The sequence below is a fragment of the Natrix helvetica genome (genome assembly GCF_964273705.1).
Source record: "Natrix helvetica genome assembly, chromosome: 6".
NCBI classification, from domain to species: Eukaryota; Metazoa; Chordata; class Lepidosauria; order Squamata; family Natricidae; genus Natrix; species Natrix helvetica.
The window spans coordinates 16,583,563-16,608,220 of NC_138553.1; the positions used below are offsets into that span (position 1 = coordinate 16,583,563).

The following is a 24,658-nucleotide window of genomic DNA, read 5'->3' on the forward strand; positions in this document are numbered from 1 at the left end:
GCCAGTGAAAATGGAGTTCGGGAGGGCCACACGCAGCTCTCCCGAGCTCCATTTTCACTGGCAGGGGCACCGCAGGCTGGTCCTTCCTTCATGTTTCCAGGGCGGCTCTGCAGGCCAGATCTTAGCAACCTGCGGCTGGATCTGGCCCTTGAATTTGACACCCCTGATCTATCTGGTAAGATGAACTGTCCTTCGCCTCCATCCAATTGCAGGGCATGGTAGCAGAAATAGAGAGAGAGAAAACAGGAGAAGTCAGAAAAAGAAGACAGGGGATTATTCTATCACTGAATTTGGATCTACCATTGCACAAATTTGGTCTCCAACTCAGAGGAACTTTCCGCAAGAGATGGCAGGTTCTCAAACACATTTCCCAGACTCAACCCTTAAAACTTTCCTTTATGTCAGAGAGCCACCATTCCAGAGAGCAGCTGTTAGTCATAATTGATGCACTGGGCTAGACAGAAAAATGGCCCAACTCAGTCAAGGGCAGTTTCCTAAATCATAGACTGAAATTTCACAAGGAATTGCACGAGAGCCCTTCCACCTACCAATTAATTCCTTCTCGCTTGAATAGAAAGCAACGTAGTCATGGTCACATTCAATCTGATCTTCTACGTCTAGTTTGATAAATTCCACCAGAATGATTTTATCTTCAGATACAGTTAGGTTCCAAATGCACCAGCTGGAAATAGACAATTTAAACTATGGCTTAGGCAGAAGACATGACATTACTGAGCTCCTGGAGTCAGGAACTGTCATGGACCTCTCAGTGGAAAACACCTTGCACTTATTCTTCTTCTACCACCTACAAACGTACTCCCAAAGGGATAGAGCAGCAAACTCGTCTCCCTCAACTGTTATTTGTTTGCTTGCATGCAACGGGGAGATTGAACCACAGGGAGAAAATAGGAACATAAAGGACAGAGGTGGTATTCAGCAGATTCTGACCAGTTCTGGAGAACCGGTAGCGGAAATTGTGAGTAGTTGAGAGAACCAGTAAATACCACCTCTGACTGGGCCAGCCCCAATCTATTCTCCTGAGTCCCAGCTGATCGGGAGGGAATGAGGATTTTGCAGTAACCTTCCCCCAGCAGTGGGAAGGGAATGGAGATTTTACAGTATCCTTACCCTGCTACGCCCACCAAGCCACACCACACCCACCAAGCCACATCCACAGAACCAGTGGTAAAAAAATTTGAATCCCACCACTGATAAAGGATCCGTAGTTGTGGTATTCATATCCTGCCTTTTGTCTAGAAACTTAAGGCAGCATACATAAGGCCCCTTTGTCATATTTTCCCAACAACAAGAGTGTGACTCAGATGGCTGAGACAGACCGATCTCCCAGTAAGCTCCCATGGATGAGGGTGGACCTCCCCATTCTTATTTGCCTTAACCACTACAGTGTTTTTCACACTTGGCAACTTTCAGATGTGTGAACTTCAATTCCCAGGAATTCTGGGAAATGAAGTCCACACAACTGAAAGTTGCCAAGTTTGAAAATCACTTCACTACACTATCCTGGCTCCATAATAAAGTACTTATGAAAAATTAAAATTCTGTTTTTTTTTTTTAGTTCCTGGCTTGGTGTAGTAATGGAGAAGTTAGCATAAAACAGAAATCACAGGTATTGATCCCGAGCTTTATTTTCAGTTGCCACGGCCTCCTGCAACCCTCTGTCAGTGAAAACGGAGTGAAAACTCAATTTTTGCTGGCAGAAACACCGCAGGCCGGTCTTTTGTTGTTTCCAGGTTGTCCCTGCGGGCCAGATCTAACTATCCCATGGGCTGTATCCGGCCCCCGGGCCTTGAGTTTGACACCCCTGTTCTATTGCATCTTTATCAACAAACTCTCCTTTTGTTCCAAAAAATCCTAGCAAGGCAGTCCATTTATTAATGTCCCTCAAGGAAACTCAGCACCTGTGGTAAATATATACCTATTATCAAGGTAGTTGTCTTCAGCCAGGCGGGGGTACTGAACAAGGCCACTTTCACCAAACACCAGCCTTCCATGGGGATTGCACTCTTCTTGGCTGGATGCAAACAGAAACTTTGGCCCAGATTCTGAGCAAGAGAAACCAAAAAAGGTTCCTGTAAAATATTGTCAGCATGAAGATGTAATGGGATGTGCCCCTGCAGAAGCAGAGGGGGAAGATTTCATACCAACTTTGTGGTATTTATTTTGTACAATGACAATAAAGGTTATACTATACTATTTTGCCAACTCAGAACTTTCCCAAGAGATTCAGATCAAGAAACTGCACAGGTTCTGACCTGGGCTTCCCAAAAGCACGAAGCCAACTCCTTGTCCGATAAAACCTCTTTTATTTAGTTTAAAGTGAATTCCTCTCCAGCAAAGTCCCGGCCAATAGTCTTTCAAGAGATTTCACAACTACAGACCTTGATCAGGCGTGGAGAGCTGCCAGGCCAATATCTTCTAAATGCCACGCTGTAGCAGCAATTACTTGGCAAGAAGTCAGGAACAGATCTTCTCCCTAATGAATTGAACTAATTGTCTCCTGCAAATTCCACTCCCCTTTCGCTCCTCTTTTATTCCCTATGGGAGGGGCCATTCACAGTCCACCTGTGCCTTTATTCCCGAGTCGATCCTTGTTCCTTAGCTGTTCCCTTCTCCTGGAAGATCTGTGTATGCGCACACTGGGAACAGGCTCCAGCTGTTCTTCTGCCCCATTGATGTTCGACTCTGAAGGCAGCTGATAATTATCAGACAGCCCTGGCCCCATCTCTGCCTCTGACACAGAGCACTCGTCAGAGCCTTCTCCAGACTCCAGGACTGGCCCATGTTCCTCCCCAACCTCCTCACTGCCCGAATCTGCTACCAGATCTGCTGGCTGCTGGCGGGCCACAACAGCACAATCCTGAGCTGGAGGGGAGGAAGGGAAAAGATGTTCAGGGTAACTACACCTTAGAATCTCTAAGGATATACTATATCTATTAGCTTAGACCGGGGGTATCAAACTCAAAGCCCATAGGTCAGATCTAGCCTGCGGGGTGCTTAGATCTGGCCCGCAGAGCCGCCCTGGAAACAGTGAAGGACTGGCCTGCGTTGGCTCTGCTGGCCCTCCCAGGCTCTGCTTTCTCTGGCAGAGGGCTGCAGGACGTTGAGCTGGCCATGCCTACCCTGGCTTCATCCACCCCAGCCATGCCCATTCAACACCCCCCCCCCAAGGTCAAACACAACCCTGATGCAGCCCTCAAAGAAATCAAGTTTGACACCCCTGGCTTAGAAAATTATAGCTATACTTAGGCAAGATTCTGTCTATTAGATGTAAGCAAATAAAGATTGCAGTTGATTGGATTTCAGTCTCATCTCTGGGCATGAGCCTAACATCAATGTTGCCAAACTAAATATTACTAGATATATTCTGAAACATTCTAGGGTGAGGGGTCCTTGGTGCTCTCTCGCTTGGTTGCTTTCTAGCTCAGACAGCACCATGGACCCTGCATTTGAACCCTGAGCTACAAATATTCTCCTTTATCAGCATCTAGGATGTAGTTGCTTTCAACCTCTGTCTCCCTTCGCCCTCCAGCTTGGGACTGTACAATCTCTTGATCCAGGTCTCCTTCTGGGAAAGTTCTGAGTTGGCAAAAATTCCTCCCTCTGTGATGCAGGTGCTCATTCCATCTCAAAAAGTATCTTTCAGGTACACAGTTTAATTCTTGGCAGAGTAGTTACTGCATTTGACCCAGTAATTGTGTGCGTTCTGCCACCGACTTGCCACATATCACTTCATGTTTTCTTTTAGCGGTTGACCGTGTGAGCACTATGATCACAGGGGAGCAAAGACCGGCACCTTTCTCTCTTCAATTTGGGGAAAAAATAAATGTGAAATATTCTCCCTTTGAATACTTAGATATCTAAAAACAAAGCCACTGAACTCCAGACTCATCATCCCATCTTCATAACTCTGCTGTTTTCTGACTTGGTCACCATTGAGCAGTGATGGCTAACCTTTTGGTCATCGCGGGCCGAAAGTGTGCACATGCACCCATAATGCAATGTGTGCGCAGCCCCCCCGTGCAGCCCCCCCTGCGTGCATGCATGCATGACCCCCCCATGTGTGCCCCATGCATGTGTGCGTACCCCCTGCACTCTCTCCACCTCCTGCTCATGCACATATGACCCCACACCCACTCGCCCCACACCCACACATGCATGTGTCACCCTGTGCATGTCACCATGACCCCTGCATGTGTGCCTCACCCCACGCATGCACGGCAGAAACCCGAAAACCAACAGGCCAGCAGGAGGCGCATGCCAAAGGTGGGTTCCTACCAATTCAGACCGGTTCAGCCGAGTAGGTAATAACTGGGCCAGCCACACCCCCGAACTGGTTCTATCGGCCATAGGCATCGCCATCTTTTTTTTTTGCTTCTGCACATGCGCAGAAGCAATTTTTCACTACTGCACATGCACGCGTAGCACGCAAAGTGCGTCCCTGAGCGGCCTGGCAGTAAAAGAAGCTGGAACCCACCTGTGGCATGCACACATGTGTGGTGGAGCTAAGCCAGGCGATGACTCGCATGCCTGCTGAGAGGGCTCTGTGTGCCACCTGTGGCAAGCGTGCCATAGGTTCGCCATCATGGCCATAGAGCGTACTATAGAAAGAGCATCTAGAACCTGGAAGTTTCCAGAGAAAGCAACTGTCCCTATCCACATGTTTGCTGTGGGAGAAAAGAATGATGTGATTCTAGAGAACTGTCAATGGTGAAAGAAGGATAAGTTAAAAGCAATACTGACCAGAGGTCATATGTTGAGTAATGAAATCCAGGAGCTCATTCACTTTAGAGAAAATGCCTGGAGAACCTCTACTGCTGTTGATCCTCTTGTCAATAAGCCAGCCTTTTCCACAACCAATTCCCCATGAGGTGATGCCTACCAATGTCCAGATGCCGCTGGCTTTCCTACATGCCAGGGGCCCTCCAGAATCACCCTGATATAAAACATAATATGAGAAAAAAAAAACTTCCAGGTAAGTAAGTGGTAGCACCATCCACATTTTTGGAAACATGCCAACAACATGATGCCCTCTCCACATTATTTATTTTATTGAATGTATTGAATTTAGAGATTGCCTTCCTTTTGGAGCTCAAGGAGGCATACACAACATTTCTTGATCCATTTCCCCCTCCCCATATCAATCTTGTGAAGTAGATTGGGTTGACAGGGATCAAAGTCACCTACAAAGTTTCTGTACCGATGTGAATCTGGGACTTTCTGATCCTAGTCCAAACACCTTAATACAGTATATCAGATCTCTCGTTTCACTGACTTACATTTCACTCTTTGGGCATGTACACTTCGTTAAATATATGTAGCAATAGCAACAGACTGATATACTGCTTTACAGTGCCCTCTCTAAGCAGTTTACAGAGTCAGCATATTGCCCCCAGCAATCTGGGTCCGCATTTTACCAACTTCAGAAGGATGGAAGGCTGAGTCAATCTTGAGTCTGGTGAGATTAGAACTGCCAAACTGCAGTCAGCTGGCAGTCAGCAGAAGTAGCCTGCAGTACTGCATTCTAACCACTGCACCAGTCTTATATGTACTGTAATTGTTAAACTTCTAGTATAGACCAGTGTTTCTCAACTTTAGCAACTTTGAGAGATGTGGATTTCATCTCCCAGAATTTCCCAGCTAGCAGCAGCAGCTGACTGGGGAATTTTGGGAGATGAAGTCCAGATCTCTTAAAGTTGCCAATGTTGAGAAACACTCGTATAGACCAAAATCTTGTAATGTCCTACTTTCTAACCAAGACCATTTCAGTATTGTATTGCCCATATTCAATATCTTTAAAGAAAAAAAAAATCCAGCAAATAGACAACATTCAAAATGGTCTCAACCACAAAGGCAAAACAGGAGATCACATAAACCAAGGCTGCAAGAGCACTTTTTTTTTCTTTTTTAGCTTTTTTTTAATGGGAGGCAATTGTTTTAGAATCCAGCTTTGAGCGGACTCTTGTAAGTTATGATATTAAATTACCAGACAGGTCAATATTTTCATCAAAGCAATAAAACAGATCATTAGAAATACAATGCCAGCAATGATTTCCCCACAATTGGTGCATCGCCTTAATTAGAAAAAATTTTTACTTTGTTCGAGGATGCCGTCAGAAACATGGAGTAGAGAGAGCTTCCTAACAATGGAAAAATAAAAATGCCCGTTTTTTGTGCACAAATGCGTCACATCTTGGGGGTGGGGGAGAGAATCCTGAATTCTTGGAACCGGTAAGTTTCAGCTCGCCATATACCGGGCGTATAAGACGGGCCCCGATTTTTGGAATGATTTTTATAGGCTAAAAAGTCGTCTTATACGCTGGAAAATACGGTATCTTGTTAATTCTTTTTCTGAGGTGTTTTAAACACTTGTGTTATAGTTTCTACCTTGCACGCATCTCTTCCACCATCTGGAAAACCAGCACACAGCATGGACCTCCGTCCTGGGGGCAAATTTAAAGTTTTCAGCAGTTCATTGCAGGTTATGCTGTCGATGATGGGAAGTTCCACTTCCTGTAGGACGTTTGACAGGGACCCATCTGCAATAATAATAATAATAATAACAACAACAACAATGACAACAACTCTTCAAGAATCTCAGAACAGGAAAGTTCTCTTCAAATCAAGCCAATAATTTGCATATGCTATCAAACTGGAATGTGATTTAGCTTCTTTTTTTAGAACTACTCCAACCATCATTTCAAAAAAGCCCTCATTGTACTGGAGAATTGTATGAAAGCTATTTCATAGTTGATATAAATCCTAAATTCACTTAGTAGCAAAATTTTGCCATTACCTTAGTGACAACAATTTTCCATGCGAAAGCCACCATCAATGGACAACATAACCCCTGTTAACCTTGCTTACATTTTTAAAAATGTTTAATTCGTTATTAAATTGTTTATGTGTGGGATCTTGCGTGCTCTCTGAGCTTGGTTGTTTTCCTGAAGACATTTGATTACCATACTAAGTAACTTCATCAGTGCTAGTAGGGAATGGGGTTTGCTCTCATTTTATATACTAATGGCTTGCTCTATCAGTGTTGGTGAATGTGGTCTTGGTGGTCCTTGGACTGGGGTGTTGTTTACTATTAGCTTGTTTGGTAATTTGTTAATTGGATATTATTTGCTTCTTGTTTGTGTAATGTTAATGTTGGTGCTAATTTCTGAGTGTTGATTGCTGGTGAGGAGATATTATGCTCTTTTTGTTTTCTTTCTGTGGCTTTTTTATTGTCTCTTTTGGATTGTACTCGTTTGAATATTTTAATACATTTCATTATACATCATATTTTATTTAACTTATTGGATTTTTGGTCGATAACTATAATAAAGTTTTGATTTGATGTGCTCGGACTTGGTTTGTGGATCAATCAACCACACACTGACTGGGTTCATACAATAAGCCAAATAAAACTAAACAAGTGAAAATATTGTGATGTTGAAACACAGACAACATCTTTGCATTCAAAATGGTTTCTTAATATAGCAATTAAGTAACCCAAAGAAAGGGTGATAAGGAACATTAATTTTATTGATTTATTCATTTATTCAGACTATACTCCTGCCCACTCATGTACAACTCTGACTGGCTCACAATTTTTTAAAAAAAGATAAAAGGAAGCAGCATATTTCACCCACGTTATAACAGTTTACAAAAGAAAATAAAGTTGGCTTCCTTGACATCCTGTCCTAACGCCTGGAGCCATCCTACTTTTGTGGGTTATATTGTTCCATGTGTCAGGGGGTAATATTCAGGCAGTAAACCACCTTCATTTTTAAGTTTTTATTAAAAAATATATTTTTAAAAATATATCAAACATCTTAATATAAAATTTGATGCCCTAAAATTGTCACTGTAGGTGGAAGAGACACCTACAACAATAAAAAAAGAAAGGAAGAGAGGAGGAGAGGAGAGGAAGAGGATGGAAGGAAGAAAGAGGTGAGGAGAGGAAGATGGAAGGAAAAAGGGGAAGAAGGGGAAGAGGAAGAGAGGAGTGGGGGAGAGGTAAGGAAGGGAAAGGCAAGAGGAAGGAAGAAAATAGAGAAGGGTGGGAGAAAAGAAAGTGGTGTCAAAACAGGCGAGGGATCGTAAACAAAGCAAACCAAACAGTATGTTAAAACCAGGGGTTAGTTCCTGCCAGTGCTATAGAAGAGGTTCCACAAATCTACTGTGCCGTTTAGAACTGGTTCCAGCTCCCTCCCCCTGCCCGTCCACACCATGCTTGCCCCGCCCACCGCTCACTGATTGGCTGGCTCACCAATCGCCCCACCCGCCTCTAACAGTCCTATCTAAACCTTAAAGTCTTAAAGCTGTCAAGTTTGAACACCCCTGGGTTTTTTTTTCTAAAGGGTTAGGGGTGCAAGGGTCTTGTAACTTGACAGCTTTAAGGCTTGCACACTTCAATGCCAGAGTTCCTGAGCCAACATGACTGGAGGAGGAATTCTGGGAGTTGAAGTCCACAAGTCTTAAAGCTGTCAAGGTTGAACACCTCTTGGGGTTTTTTTTCTAAAAGGTTAGGGGTGCAAGGGTCTTGTAACTTGACAGTTTTAAGACTTGCGTGCTTCAAATGCCAGAGTTCCTGAGCCAACATTTTGGTTGCTAAGCAACAGCGTTGTTAAGTGAGTTTCACCACATTTTACAAGTTGGCCATGCCCACCCAGTCACATGATTGCCAAGACACTCCCACTCAGTCACATGGCCAGCAAGCCACTCCCACAAAGCAGGCCACACCTACAGAAGAGGGTCTAAAAAAATTTGAAAACCCACCATTGGTTATAACCCTGTAAATGGAATGACAAATGTATTAGAACAATGAATGTAAAAAAGAATGATAACTGTGTGAATGTATACCTATAATTGTATTTAGAGAACAAAAATTAAAATGTACATTTTAGATTATGATTTTTTAAATATTGGAAGTAATGGCACGTGTTAACAGGAAAATCTCTGTGTTTCAAAATGGTAATTAAGAGGAAGCAAGTTCATGCATCTTAAGGCACTTTCTCTACTGTTCGAACACAGATCTATCTCAAGGAACTTTTCCATTAGTCCCAAAGTCGGCAAGCCCCCTAAAGGGGTGCTTTTAACCTTGGCAATTTTGAGATGTGTGGATTTCAACTCCCAGAATTCCCCAGGCAGCTCTCCAGTTGACTGGGGAATTCTGGGAGTTGAAGTCCAGACATCTCAAAGTTGCTAAGGCTGAAAAACATTGCCCCCCCCAAAAAAAGGGTTTTACAAATCTGCTGGCTCTGTCAGTTCATACATCTAGTCTACTTATGCGTCCACCTCAAGATAGGGCCATGATGGTGAACCTATGGCACATGTGCCACAGGTGGCACGCAGAGCCCTCTCTGTGAGCATGTGAGCCGTCGCCTCAGCTCAGCTCAGCTGCGCATGCACCTCCCGCCAACCAGCTGATTTTTGGGTCTCCGCCACTCAGGCATGGGTGGTTGGGGTGCATGCAGGAGATGTGCACGCATACATAGGGGGGGTGGGGTGCATGCGGCGATGTTGTGCGCATTGCATTATGGGTGGGTGGGTGCTTTTAGCACTCAGTGCCCAAAGGGTTAGCCATCACTGAGATAGGGTATATTAAGATTACCCAGCCAAAATCACTCTATCCTCCTGGTTAAAGCAGCCAATGCCAAAGTCATTCCTATGACTTTCTTCGATGTTAAATGTCTAGAGCAGGGGTATCAAACTCAAGGCCCACAGCCGGATCTGGCCTGCAGGGTGCTCAAATCTGGCCCCTGGGGCTGACCTGGAAACAGTGAAGGACCAGCCCGTGCCAGCAAAAATGGAACTCGTGACCGCTGCGTGCGACCCTCCTGAGCTCCATTTTCGCTGGCAGAGGGTTGCAGCCGAAAATGGAGCTCAGGAGCCTGTTTTCACTGGCAGAATGCTCATGCCAACACAGGCTCCCCCGACACAAATGACATGAAGCTGACCATGCTCACCCTGCCCACTCCCACCCCGCTCCACCCCCTGAGGTCAAACACAATCCTGATGCAGCCCTCGATGAAGTCAAGTTTGACACCCCTGGTCTAGAGAACTATAGTTTCCTTGACATTCCCTCTGCCTCTTTCAAGTCTTCCTGGGAAAATAGATGTTCCCTCCTCTTGTACTGTAATTGGCAAGGAAACTTCAAAGCTCCAAGCAGCTTCAAGGCTTTCCCTTCAAAGAAGATTAATGGCATCTCTCATTGTGTACTGACCAGAAGGGCTAAAGGCCACGTGTCTTACAGACCAATATCTCTGGAGGGTGCCCAAGTAGCAAGGCTGCTCATGCTCTTCCCAATTACCTTGATGTGTCATATAATCCCTAAAGCACTTATCATGCCAGATGTCTAGGTGTTGGCTTTGGTCACTACCAACTGCTCAATGATATTGAGGATGGAAATGGAGAAGCAGAAGGCTCCACCGAACAAAATATGATTGATGGCCTTTCCCCACATGTATTTAAACCTTGGAACGAGTCCATCAGACCAAAAGCTCTTGTCCATCAGATCTCACGATGTTGCCTTTAAACTTGTCCCTGGACCCTGTGTGAATCAGTCTTATGTTCTCCTTCAGTTAACTCTGTCTGGGGTAACTTCAAACTGTGTAAAATGTGTTGGGTCTTGTCTCTCATTACCCTAGAGCAGGGGTGGGCTTCAAAAATTTCAGCAATGAGTTTTCTGCCCGGTTGCTGGGTGGCCATGTCCATAGTGGGTATGACCTAGTTGGCCTCCTGCACCACCATAGGGGGGGGCATTCTCACGTTCCCCAGGCTCCGGAAGCTTTCCTCGAGCCTCTGGGAGGGTGAAAACTGCCTCCCCGAGGTCCGGAGGCCCTCCGGAGTCCTGGAACTTCCAGCAGGCCCGTTCCCCCCCCTCTCCTAGTCTCTGCACAGGCCCTGCACTTACCTCACATTCAAAACGGGCTTTGTGGAGACCCCTGGAAGGGGTGGGTAGGGCCAGTCAGGGGTGGGGTTTGGAGGTTTTTTGAACTGACCATAATATTAGCTACAGGTTCTCCCAAACCCAGGCGAACCCATAGCTGCCCACACCTGCCCTAGAGCCAAGGGTAATGCTGGCAACTTTAAGATGCACGGATATCAATTCCCAGAATTCCCCTGGCTGGGGAATCCTGGTAGTTGAGGTCCATGCCTCTTAAAGTTGCCAAGGTTGTGACCCCCTGCCTTAGAGGGAAGCCAGATGACTACTATGACTTCAGACAGTGGCATTAGAAGCAGGATGGGGTGCAGCATTGAGATGGTCCACTCTCATAGAGTTTTATGTGAAGCACTTCAACGCATTAGTGAGGAAAACTCATAAAATAATAGGAGAAAGAGGGTAAGCCAGCATGGAGGAGAACCTGGGCTTTATAAGGTCCTGTACTGCTACTCCTGGCAGCCCTAGGCAACAAAGCTAATAGTGACTCCTACTACATATTGTAGCGCTATCGCAGGGGTGGGTTCTGGCAGTTGCTACTGCTGGTTTGCTCACGGCCCCGTCACCTGCGCACACAAGCGCAGCACAATAAAAAATTGCTCTGCGCATGCGCAAAAACCAAAAACAACACGGCAGCACCTATGGAGCCACACAGAGAACTGGTTCAGGGGCAGGGCAGGCCTGGGTCGCTGCTGGTTCCAGCGACCCAGGCCACCAAACCACTACCAGTTCAGCTGAACAGGTCCAAAATGGTAGGAAGCCACCATTGCTCTACAGGTTCATCCTGCGATAATTAAAAAGCAAGTCAAGAGCAAACTTCCTCATAAGAAGCTCAGGACCAAATACTCACCCTCAGAGGTTTTGCCCCATCCACTCACAACGCAGAGTGTTCCAGCTTCAAATACGTCTTCCTTGTGGGGAAGACAGATCGGCTGTACTTCATAGCCTAAGAGAGGGAATACACCCGGCAATTTTAAATCAATGTTTTCTTTTGATGAACACCCACAAATCTCACAAGGAAGATTTCATTTCTACCTCTTTTGCAGCCAAAGAATAGCTCAGGGGTACAGCAATGCCACATGCAGAAGTTTCCAGATTTGATCGCCAGATTTTTTTTCCCTCCCCATTTAAAAAAAGAATCCAATAAGAAATCAAAAAAGGTATTGCTAGGTTCCAGAGAATGCTTTGCCTCTACAACAGGGGTGTCAAATTTGATTTCATTGAGGGCTGCATCAGGGTTGTGTTTGACCTCAGCTGACTGGGGTGGACATGGCTAGGGTGGGCATGGCCAGCTCGACATCACTCGTGTGGTGGTCCGAGCACTCTGCCAGCAAAGACAGGGTCCTGCGTTCCGTTTTTGGCTGTCATGGCCTCCTGCAACCCTCTGCCAATGAAAACGGAGCTCCTGAGCATGCGGCTCTCCTGAGCTCCATTTTCACTCACAGAGGGTTGCAGGAGGCCATGACAGCCAAAAACGGAGCTCAAGACCCTGTTGTTGCTGGCAGAAGCACCCAGGCCAGTTTTCATTGTTTCCAGGGCGGCCCCATGGGCCAGATCTAAGCATCTCATGGGCCAGATCTGGCCCCCGGGCCTTGAGTTTGACACCCCTGCTCTACAAAGTCTCTCGCTGCTATGCCCACCCTTAACTCCCTTAACTGCCTTTGCAAAAAAAATCTTGACCACACCCCCTCTAGTGATGTCATAGGCTCTTCCCAAAGTTGGGAGGTTGAGTTACAGCCTTCCTCTCTCACAAGCATCCCCCATTTTTGGCACACATCCCCACCATTTTCTTTAATAGGGCTTCACTCGAGTCTCTTCTTACCATATTGTACCTGGTGTTTCAAAAACAGCAATGCTATATCTGAATCCATATTCCCAAATCTGTTGAAGTCAGGATGGACAACTATTTCAGAGACTGAGACACTCTGTTCTTCTTCATCCCCACTGCCGAGATCAAACTCACCAACAGTCACAATCAGATTCTTCACAACTTTTCTAAAAAAGAGTGGAAAGAATTATTATTCAGCCAATTGGCCCTTTCATTAAGTATATGTCCAATGTAGTAAAATCAAAGTTATGATTCCTTGATTCTACACGGGAGAAAAACTCCCCAAACTTGCAGTGGTGATACCAAGCAAATTCAAGCAAATTCATTTTTTATCATCAGCTCTCACTTGCTTGCAACAGCCTTTTCACCTGTTGGGCTTGCAAATCCCAGAATTTCTAGCAAGAAACCCAGAATTCCAAGCCTTCCTTCTTAGAAATTGGAATTCATAACACATCTGGCAAGCACCTGAACAGAATCATTTTAATGTGAGAGGCATGTAGTAGGTAAAGGTAAATGTCTCCCTGTCCAGTCGTGTCCAACTCTAGGACGTAATGTTCATCTCTGTTTCTTGGCTGAGGAAGCCAGTGTTGTCTGAAGACATTTCCATGGTCACATGGCCAGCATGGCGAAAGGCAGACGGAATGCTGTTACCTTCCCACCAAAATGGTACCTACTTATCTACTTGCATTTGCATGCTTTCAAACTGTTAGGTGGGCAGGAGACAAGTCACCTTCAGTACTTAAAGCATTTGTATGATCTCGCCACACAACCAGACAAAACCAAAGATTCAAGAATGAGACAAACTTCAGTAAGGTCTGTTCAGTGCTGGTCTTGACATTTTGGACAGTTAGGAAAAATTTCCCAGTCTTGTTTTTAAATTAGCCAATTATGGTAGAATGCTTTTGAATGTTTGAAATGCTTCCCTCCAGATTTTTTCCCCATTTGGATTAAACTGCCATTTATGTGATAAATTGACAACTAACTAACCTACAGTCTCCTGACTGTTTATGCCTGCTCACTCTTCCATTTCTTTCCCAGTCTCCCCAGGTTGCTAGGAAATTCTGGGAACTGAAGTCCATAATCTCAAAATTGCCCAAGTTAAAAAAAAATTGCACTAACACAGAGGTGTCAAACTCAAGGCCCAGGACCAGATACGGCCCACGGGGTGCTTAGATCTGGCCACGGGGCAGCCCTGGAAACAGCGAAGGACCGACCTGTAGTGTCTCTGCCAGCAAAAATGGAGCTCCATTTTCACTGGAAGAGGATTGCAGGAGGCTGGCACAGCCAAAAACAGAGCTCAGGAGCCCGTTTTCCCTGGCAGAGCACTCAAGCCACCACAGGTATCCCAGACACGAGTGAAGTTGATCTGGGCACTCCCATCCTGGCCACAGCCACTCCCTACCTGAGGTCAAACACAACCCTGATGCGTCCCTCAATGAAATCGAGTTTGATACCCTTGCACCAACACCTCCTCCCTTCAGCCTTAGTTTACATTTTGCCTGCCAATTCCACAAGCTTTTTGCGCAATGCTACTCCGTAAGCTGCCACCGTATCTCAGCAGCCCTTTAACCAGGCATCTTCTTCAATTACTTTCGGTTCCTCTCCAAGCAAGTTATATAAAGTATAGCTTACAGATCTAAATCTACGACGCAGTGAGCTGCAGTGACCACCACATCATCACCAATCAAACTGCCACCGCAGAAATGAGAACGGCCTCGCTTGACGGAGACCTATTCAGCAGGGAGAAAGAGGATGGGAGAAGACAGAAATCAGATAGTTGAAAAAAAGAGTTTCCAACTTTAAGTAATTGCTATAAGGCAGCCTGGCCAATTAGGAGTTTGATTAGACAGGAGAATTGTGATCAGCAGCCAAGGTTGGTCCTTATATTCTAGGGAAATCGGTCATAGAACTCAAGCTATATAAATGAGTTTCTCTTGCCAAGACATTATTAGAACTGAATTGGGGTTTAATATATGTACTAATCAGTGTATCTTGGACTACAAAGCATTTCCCTTTGACCATTCTACTGTGCAGCTGGTAGATGCATTTGGACATTCTTACAGAATTTGCTGAGGAACACCTGCTATTTATGGTTTAGCTCTGCACCTCGTCCTTGTTTACCAACCACCATTGGGACCAACCACTCCGTTGCTAAGCGAAACTATGACGGTGTTTATGATCTTACTTCAGCTTCCCTTTTGCTTTACAGACCTGTGAAGGTCGCATACGGAAGAATGGGTTGCAAAGTTGCCCTTTCGTCACCCTGATCGCTGCAAAACGGTCGCTGTATGAGACAATCAGTAAATGAGAATGATCTATAAAAGCTGATCTTTGTTTTGTTTTGTTTTGTTTTTAAAAGATGAACAGCAGTTCCTGGGAATAGCAATAAGCAATTAAAATTAATTGCTTAATTAAATAATTAATAATAGTTTTTTTAAAAAAAAAGCATAGATACCTGCCATGGTTGCCCCCCTGGCACAGACATTCTTCCTCCAATAATTCTTGAAAAAGACCCAAGTTGTAAGTCATCTTCCAGATCCATGAAGCGAAATCCACATTTTCTTCCTTGGGAAGCAGAAGGGAGGGGAATTGATTTGAGGTTGTACTATTCTTCTAGTCTTATATAAGACCAAATCAGGGGTGGGTTCCTACTGGTTCGGATCTGTTTGGCTGAACCGGTAGTGGTTTGGTGGCCTGGGTCGCTGGAACCGGCAGCAACCCGGGCCTACCACACCCTCAAACTGTTCTCCTACAGCAGCGCCATCTTGTTTTTTGCTTCTGCACATGCACAGAGCAATTTTTATTGCACTGTGCATGTGCGTGCAACGCACATCAACCGTGCAAAATGTGCATGCCTGGTGCAGACACAACCAAACTGGCAGTAGTGAGTGCCAGAACCCACCCCTGGACCAAATACTACCTCCAAGTCATATTTGGATATCTTGTCCCAAAGGTCCACAACTGGGATCAGGATTTCCATTTGTTAAGCAAGGTAGTCTTTTAAGTGAGTTGCACCCAGTTGTACAACTTTGTTTGTCACAGTTCTTAAATGAATCACTGCAGTTGTTAAATGAATCATACAATTGTTAAGTGAATCAAGCTCCCCCCCCCCTGAATTTGCTTGTCAGAAGCCAGATGGGAAGGTTGCAAATGGAGAACAGATGACCCAGGGACAACCCACAACCATTGTAAATGCATGCTGATTGCCAAGTGCTCAACGTTTTTACCATGCGACAGTTGGGATGCTGTAACCATCGTAAAGGTGGGGTCTGGTCATACATCACTTATTTCAGTGTTCTTGTAACTCAGTGGTTCTCAACCTTCCCAATGCCGTGACCCTTTAATACAGTTCCTCATGTTGTGGTGACCCCCCAACCATAAAATTGGTGTCTCGGTTCCTAAGACCATCAAAAATACATGTTTTCCGATGGACTTAGGCGACCCCTGTGAAAGGGTCGTTCGACCCCCAAAGGGGTCCCGACCCACAGGTTGAGAACCACTGTTGTAACTTCACACGGTCACTAAACAGATGATTGTAAGTCAAGAACTACCTGTACCTAAAGCCAGGGATGTCCAGCAGAAGTAAAAAACAGATGATGGATGCAACCATCCATATCAAATCTTGTCACTTTCTCATGTACCATGTGTGCAAAGCATCAAAGGTGGGTTCCGGCTTCGGTCACTGCCGGTTCGCTCAGGGACGCGCTTCGGGGGCGCATGCACACTTGAGGTGTACAACACGGGCATACGCAGTAGTAAAAAAATTGCTTCTGTGGATGCGCAGAAGCAAAAAACAAGATGGGGATGCCTATGGTGCCACCACTAGAACCGGTTATGGGCCGTGGCCGGCCAAGTTACTACCTCCTTGGCCAAACCAGTAGGAACCAGTAGGAACCCATCTCCGCAAAGCATGTAAAAAAGGGCAGACTTCATTTGCAGTTATGACTTCCATCTTGATTTTTGGGCACACTCATCCCCATGGATGCACCTGGATAAATAGTGCAAATATTAAAAGATATTAAGAAGGACAACCTTACCTTTTTCAATCCTCTCAAAGTCCAGTGATTTAGAAAGAGCAAAGTTCTCAGACAGCTGTTCATGAGAAGACAACCTCTGCCATTCATCCATTCCACTTAACTTGCCTGTTTCTGAACTCTGGAAAACTGTGAAAGTAAAAAAATTTTGTGGGAAGTCTTGTGGGACCAATTAACCGGCAATGATGGTTCTTAAGGAATTTGTACTCGGAGATACTTTGCTCTTAAAGTTCTGAGATCACTTCCAATTTCTATTATACAATAAACCAGGGGTGTCAAACTTAAGGCCTGGAGGCTGGATCCAGCTATTGGGTGCTTAGATCTGGCCTGTGGGGTCACCCTGGAAACAGTGAAGGACCGGCCTGCAGTGCCTCTGCCAGTGAAAATGGAGCTTCGTCTTCACTTGCAGAGGGTTGCAGGAGGCTGTTGTAGCTGAAAACGGAGCTCAGGAGCCTGTTTTCATCGGCAAAGTGCTTGGACCACCACAGATGCCTCCAAAATGAATGATGTTGAGCTAGCCACACCCATCCTAGCCACGTCCACTCTGCCCCCCCACCCCAGTTCAAATACAACCCTGATGCGGCCCTCAATGAAATCGAGTTTGATACCCCTGCAATAAAGCAACCTTGTGCCAGGAATATAGAGTACATTGTGAAAAATGTCCTAATCTTTCTAAACCATTCATTGTATGAATGAAATCAATGGAAATCGAACGAAACAAATAAATTGTCCATGACAAACCATGAGAATGTTCAGTAACAGAGGAAGCACTGCATATACATCATGGGACTCAGGGGAAAGAAGAACACAAAATGAAAGGTGGGAACATCACACATTCCTAGTGTGATTCACAGACAGGCAGACTGAAAGTGACAGGGGGGGAAAAAAACATTGTGCATGTTGTCCAAGGGATAGTGAGAATTTGATCTGAATTATAGATAGTCCTGAGGTAACAACCACTCATCCAGCAAACTTGTGTGTGTGTGTGGGGGGGAAATAGGAGGATGAAGGAATATTATGTATGGTCACCTCCTTGAAATTATTTATAAAAATATAAATGCAAGTTTTTTAAAAAAAATACCAAAAAATAAATTTTAATAATGTTCTCAAGGAAGTTTAATGTTTCCTGTGTTTTCCTGAAAATAAGGCCAGGCCTTATATTAATTTTTGCTTCAAAAGATGCATTGGGGCTTATTTTCTGGTTAGCTCTTATTTTCGGGGAAATGCAGTACTAAACGCACACATCTGGCTGACGATCTTCACTGGGGCTTTATTTTTGGGGTAGGGTTTATATTATGAGCATCCTGAAAAATCATGCAAGGGCTTATTTTCCAGTTGGGTCCTATATTCGGGGAAACAAATGTTTCCAATGTCTGAAAACGGTTCAGCCTCAACTAAAAAAACAAAGATTCAAAAGGTAAGAATATAAAGCAATCTTCCACAACACGATAAGTAATTTCACACAATGTTGATCACAGTGACTAATCATTAAGCATGCACCTGCTAGAAGACATGCAAATCTGGCTAGGTTGCAGTAAGCCACCATGCTGTTTTCTAAGAACACATCTAAAGTTTATGTTTATGTAGGATCCAGAAACTTTGCTGAAATAACAAGTTGTGCTCGAGGCTAGGGTTTAGAGCCACAAAATGGTAACATCCTATTCATTTTTAAAATTAAAATAACATTTAAAAAATAGGTGGGGCAAGAGGTTTAGTGAACTTTTTAAATTTCCCTTTACAAAACAAAATCCACTGACAAAATTTGTGTAATCATTTAAACATATAGGTCAGGGGTGTCTAACACAAGGCCCGTAGACCAGATGCAGCCTGTGGGGCCATCCTGGAAAATATAAGGAGCCAGCCTGCATCGCTTCACCCCAGTCTACCCACATCCCTTTAGCTCGGACTATTCAATGTGAAGAGGAAACATCGGGCCAGCATGGCTTCAGCCCAGTCTACCCAAGGCAAAGAGGAAACGTGCCAACAGTTTGGGGAGTGGCGTCAAGCTGTCCATGCCCACCCAATTAGCCATGCCCACAATTGGCCACAAACACCAGTTGGCCATGCCCACCTGGCCCCCCAAAGTCCATCACAGCCCTGATGCAGCCCTCAATGAAACTGAGTTTGACACCCCTGATATAAGTAATCCCCATTAACAACTGTTCAGAATTAACTGTAGTGATGAAAAAGTAAATTTTCAACTAATTCTTGCATTTATGACCCTCATAGGTCCGTAGAAAGCCAAGAAAAGGTGAAGTATGATCATAAGTATAGTCACAGTTTCACTTAGTGACTGCTATGCCTAATGAAGTGAGTTGCTGGCCCCAAATGTGGTCACTGAACAACGGCTACCTGTATTCTCCAGAAATATCAGGTGACTCAGAATTCCAGATGTAAAAGATGCTTTTGATAAGTGGCAAGAGAGTCCATGGGGTGGAAGGCAGTGGTAGGATTCAGCTGGTTCACACTGGTTGTTAAATTACACACACACACACACACACACACACACACACACACACACACACACACTATCAAAGTGGAGAAATGGGCAATGGAGCGGCCGGCATGAGGGAAGGAGAAGGCAGTTTTCTCGCTTTCTTCTCCCTGCTCCTCCTCCCTCCCTTGTGCCAGCTGCTGCATTGCCTGTTTCTCCATTGCAGTGCAGCACCCAAGATCCACTTTGATAGCAGGGTGGGGGTGGGGGTTAATTTAACAATCGGTTCGCCCAGAGTCTGGTTGGTCATCACTTGCAAAGCTTTTGCTGAGCATTTAGGAAGGGAACGAGACAAATACTACTACTTGAATTACCTAAATCATAAACATGTTGTAGTAGAATAATTGAAAGACTACTGGGATAAATTCAGACTTGCTTTTGAGAGGGAAAACCCATCAGGGAAAGTGAAAGGCCTTTTAGCCATTATGATGACAAAGCATCAATATTTCGCAAACCATTTTATAAACAACAAGAGTCAAGAGCTTTCCCTTGGCAGTTGGGGAGACCACGCACAGCAAGAAATGTAAAAACAGAAGCCCTGCAGGAATCCTTCAAGTCCTTCCAAACCTTTCCAAAAGATGCTTAACTGTTCTGACCCCCCTTCCTCCTTTGCCCACACAGAACATGCTCCGGAACAGTACAAGGTAACAAGGTTCCGTGGCAGTAAACCACCAAGACAAAACTCACAAAAACAAAACACAAAAGCAGCTATCCAGCTTGCTAGAATTCCAGACTAGAACTTCTGGCATAAGTCCTCTGTTGATTGCTGCAAAGGGCGTATGCACAGTCAACCCTTTTATAACCTGGAGAGGAGCCTCCTGATCAGCAGCTGAGAGCTCTTACCGCTGATAATTACGCCCACGCTCCTTGCATCTATGGGCGCGGCGATAATGAGCGTCCAGGAACTCCCTGTTCAGCTCTGACTCACTGTCTCGTGACTCCTCCCCACTGCTCCAAGGCATGGCATTGGGAGCCCCCCTCCTCTGGCTCTCACCGCTGCTCCATGCTTCAGGCGCCTCCTGGTGGCCGACCAGACTCTCCGATCCCTGCTCAGCGTCGGAACCCTGTCCAGGGTCCCCCACCTCCTCTTGAGCCGACTCATAGGAACCCTCACTCTCGGAGTCTGGTGGCAACGGCAACGGCTCCTGCTGGGCCACAACACTTAACTATAGTTTTAATGGGGGAAAAAGACATTTTAAATATAAGAGGACTCAAAATACAAATTTTGCATTTTGACTCCTTTTATTCCGTGCCATCTGGACTTTTTTCAGCTCCTTAAGGAAGACTGACTAATCCCTCTGGAATACTGATGTTTGGCTAGTTCAGGGGTTGGCAACCTTAAACACTCAAAGAGTCACAAAGGTCCTAACTGGAAGCCCCCCATTCAGTCCTAGAGCCGACCGGAAGTCCAGTTCCCCCACCATAGAGTCTCCTCCTAGCACGTCCTTTTTCCTCTGCTGACCAGAAGTCTGGTTCCCCCACCTTAGAGTCTCCTGCCAGCATGGCATCCTTTTTCCTCTACCTGTCCTAACCGAAAGCCCTATCAATTGTGGAGCTGACTGCAACAGGGAGCTGCAGCAGAGGGATGAAAGAGCCACATGTGGCTCCACAGCCCCAAGTTGCTGATCCCTGGGCTAGTTATAGGAAAAGGGGGAAGTGGGTTTGCTTGTGAGTTGCTTCCCAGGATTGGAGGTGTTCTTTCCTAACCAAAGCCAGTTATGTAAAAAGGACCATCGATGCATATTGCTCAGTAGTAAGGCCTCCTGTGTTTGATAGAGCTTACTTTCAAGTAAATAACAGTTTGGACAACATTCAACACAATACTCCTGGAAATTCAGAAAGGCATTTTAGACACAACCCTGGTTCTCTCATTAAGAGCTCCCTTTCCTCAGAATATTTTTAAAAAGCCAAATCAAATGCTTTCCTGTGGCTACAATAATTGCAAACAAACAAACATAATCACCCAATTTTGGAGGGGGAGGGTATTCCCCAACACTTACTATGTAGATGGAGACAGACAACGGGATAGAGGAACCATTGCAATATTTGCATGGTTTGTGTAAATCACAACCTAACAATCCTTTTTAGCAACAAGTGGGAGTTTAAGAAAGGATGGAAGCAAAAATAGGCTTCAAAAGACTTTTTCTACAACCCACCACGTTGTTCAAGAAAAAGGAGAAATGAAGAAAAGATTCTTGTTGACCTGCTGTATTTAGTCAAGGTCCCCTTTGCAGAAACAGGACAATTTAGCACTTTGACCTTAATGATTTAATACCTGTCCAAGGGAATATGGGAATTGTAGTTTAAAAGGCACGAACAGGTATTTTATTAAGTAAGATTCATTGGGGAGAGAAGTCAATGAATTATCCCTAAAAACTCTTACAAATATTTTAAATAAGGTGTTCGGAAAGGGGGATGTTAGAAACTTTCTCTTCTTTCTTTCTTTCTTTCTTTCTTTCTTTCTTTCTTTCTTTCTTTCTTTCTTTCTTCTTTCTTATTTATTTAAATTATTCTTAAACTTGCTTTATCTTTTTTCCTTTGTCACCATGTAAAAAAACATTAAGTAGCAGTAAAACGAAAAACTTATGCTAAGCGATCAGCATAAGTTGGAAAATGTTATTCTACAACAAATACAATGACCCAATCTTTTTTTAATATTGCTATATTCAATTCTGGATTTAAAAAAAATGCTCATTGAAATTGGCATCCTAGATTGTCTTTAATATTGATAGTCCTTTTTTATCTTCAACACTCCAAGTGACGTAAATATTAGAAAGTTAATAATCAGTACAGATATCACTGTACTGTAACTATATGTTCTATATTAACATTTACACCATCAAAAAGAAAACATTCCTACTATATAAGTAATTGGGTGCACATATAGTGTAGTGCTTTTAACCATGATTTACTGAAGAAAATGCTTTTGTTAGTTAAGCTGTAAATATATGGGTCTAATCTATAACCATGATTTACAAATTACATGTGTGAATTTTCACAGCACAGGAAGCTAAAAATGAAAGAAACAGCATCAGGGTTTAGTGTAATGTTTGACACCCCCCCTCCTAAATCAAAACCTAAATGGATGCTTGGAGGAATATATGAACACAGTTCTTGTAGTTTGTGAAGCATGATTTGGGGCTTAACCTATTAGAGAAACATTAGCTAATTTTACCTTAGTCATCAAACTGTAACTAAGCAGAATGCATGAATCTAGCTGGTGAATGGGTGTCATTAGTTTCTATGGGGAAATATAAAGATCTCAATCGAAGAGTGGGAGTAGTCGGAGCACATTAAGTGGGTGGGGTTGAAGATGCAGAGAAGAAAAGCGAAAGTTGGCCATGTGAACTGAAGGGCTGTGAGTCAAGTCTAGCACACCGGGAGACTCCAGAATGAGGAGGGGTGCTCCATTTCAAGCTTCCTCAGATTCATGTCCAATTTAAACACTGAAGAAGAGCAGAGGACTTAAAACTGCCCAATCTTCAGCCCCAGAAATACAAATCTGAGCAGGTGCAAGAGTTAAGCGCTCATAGTTTGCCAGAACTCCTTTGCTGCAATATTGTATTTCTATTTAAATTATTACTGTACTCCAGGGGTGTCCAAACTTGGCAACTTTAAGACTTGTGGACTTCAACTCCCAGAATTCCCCAGCCAGCCATGCTGGCTGGGGAATTCTGGGAGTTGAAGTCCACAAGTCTTAAAGTTGCCAAGTTTGGACACCCCTGCTGTACTCTAATGAATTCTTCTAACAAGTGGTTTGGTGGCCTAGAGGTGGAGCTCTCACCTCACAATCAGGAGGCTGTTTGTTCGATCCTAGGGGGAGCGCAGGGGAGGTCATGCGGGGGCGTGCCACACCCATAATGCTATGCATGCGACCCCAGCGTGCATGCACGCGACCAGTGCTCCCCCTGCTTTTGGTGCACTTTTTTTACCCTCCCCAGACTCCAGGGGCTTTCTAGGGGCCTGGGGAGGGCGAAAACAGCCTTCCCCCCCCCCCCGGAGGACCTCCAGAGGCTTCAGGAGTTTCCCTGAAGCCTCCGGAAAGCGAAAAATCGGCCCTACGGGCAAACCGGAAGCTTAGGAACGGACTTCTGGTTTGCTCAAAGGGCTGTTTCGGGGGCTCGAGGACAAAAAACAGCCTCAAAAGAAGGCCAAAGTCAGCTGGCCAGTGCACGCATGCGCATTGGAGCTGACGGGGCAACGCCTTGTGTGCCCTAACAAATGGCTCCGTACTCCACCTGTGGCAGGCGTGCCATAGGTTTGCCATCACAGCCCTACGCAATGTACAAGTAGTCACACGGTCTTGATATACTTACCAGGGAAATCAGTTTCCTTCTAATTGCTCTGAATGTTGACTGCAATCCATTTGCAGGTTCCAAGTTCCTCCTCTGGACAACTAAGCTTGTGGAATTCTTTACACCAAGGTGGTGTTAGAACTTTCAGCCCAGCCCCGCTTCCCCAAGGGGGTGCCCAGCTGCACTTACCTCCTCCTCTAGGCGGCTGCTGTTGTTCTTACTCTCCTTGGCCAGGTTGCTCATGGTGTGTGTGGGAGGGCTAAGTGTGTGGGTCCGAGGGAGGCCGACTCCCTCTCCACGCAAGGAGACCTGGCTTTGTAACCAAAACATCCTCAGCAATAGGAGGGGAGACCACCATGAGAGGTCAGGAGGAAGGGACAAGAGGATGGTGAAAGGGAAACAGGGCTGCTGATGGCCAAGTGCTAAAGCAGGACGTACTTTCCTTCCTTCCTTCCTTCCCTCCCTCCCTCCCTCCTTCTTCTTTTTCCTTCCCACCAGGGCCATTGCCAAGGGTTCTGGGTGTTTAAATAAATATATCTGGAAGACACCCAGATGATGAAAAGCTGCATTCAATCAAAACATGATTGTGGCCTAACATGTTGTGCAAGCATAGCTTTCGCAATGGGTAAAGTATTCAAGATATTGTGATTAAAATAAGTGATTAAGACATGTGACTCAGCCTAAGTTTTGCGTCATTCCTTTGTTGTTGTTGTTTGTTGTTATGCTTAGCTAAGCTCAGACTAGCATCAGTAGCAGTTCCCTAATCATATCCAAACACAATCATTTGGTCAAGAACGATCAAGGAGGAAGAATATGTTGTGGTCGGGAACTTCCTAACTGTAGCACTACCATAATCTTACTGTATAAGAATCCCGTATAGTCTGATAAATAAATAAATAAATAAATATTTATTTCTTAGCCGCACCCTCTCCCGAAGGACTCGGGGCGGCGTACAATGAAACATATGAAATAAATATGTGGACAAAACAAACATATAACAGAGACATATACCGAGACATACACAAGGAGGAGGTCGGCTGATGAATAAAAAACAATTAG

At 44.8% G+C, this 24,658-nt stretch overlaps 1 protein-coding gene across 8 annotated transcripts in view; it reads right to left on the reverse strand.

The window, feature by feature from the left end:
- Nucleotides 1–21,530, reverse strand: part of OVCH1 (ovochymase 1) — a 56,139-nt gene extending 34,609 nt beyond the window's left edge. For 6 of the 8 annotated variants that reach the window (XM_081957144.1, XM_081957140.1, XM_081957143.1 and 3 more), the window contains exons 1-10: nt 21,305–21,530; nt 16,814–16,939; nt 15,232–15,341; nt 14,409–14,506; nt 12,771–12,943; nt 11,799–11,894; nt 6,406–6,557; nt 4,762–4,954; nt 1,937–2,063; nt 549–682 (exon numbers count right to left, since the gene is read on the reverse strand). In XM_081957144.1, the coding sequence (XP_081813270.1) occupies nt 549–682; nt 1,937–2,063; nt 4,762–4,954; nt 6,406–6,557; nt 11,799–11,894; nt 12,771–12,943; nt 14,409–14,506; nt 15,232–15,341; nt 16,814–16,939; nt 21,305–21,356 (1,261 nt within the window). In that variant the 5' untranslated portion in view covers nt 21,357–21,530. Of the gene's footprint in view, nt 1–548; nt 683–1,936; nt 2,064–4,761; nt 4,955–6,405; nt 6,558–11,798; nt 11,895–12,770; nt 12,944–14,408; nt 14,507–15,231; nt 15,342–16,813; nt 16,940–19,618; nt 19,843–21,304 lie in introns of all 8 variants that reach the window. The other 2 variants (XM_081957142.1, XM_081957141.1) reach the window with 2 other exon arrangements.
- Between the last annotated feature and the right edge of the window lie 3,128 nt (nt 21,531–24,658).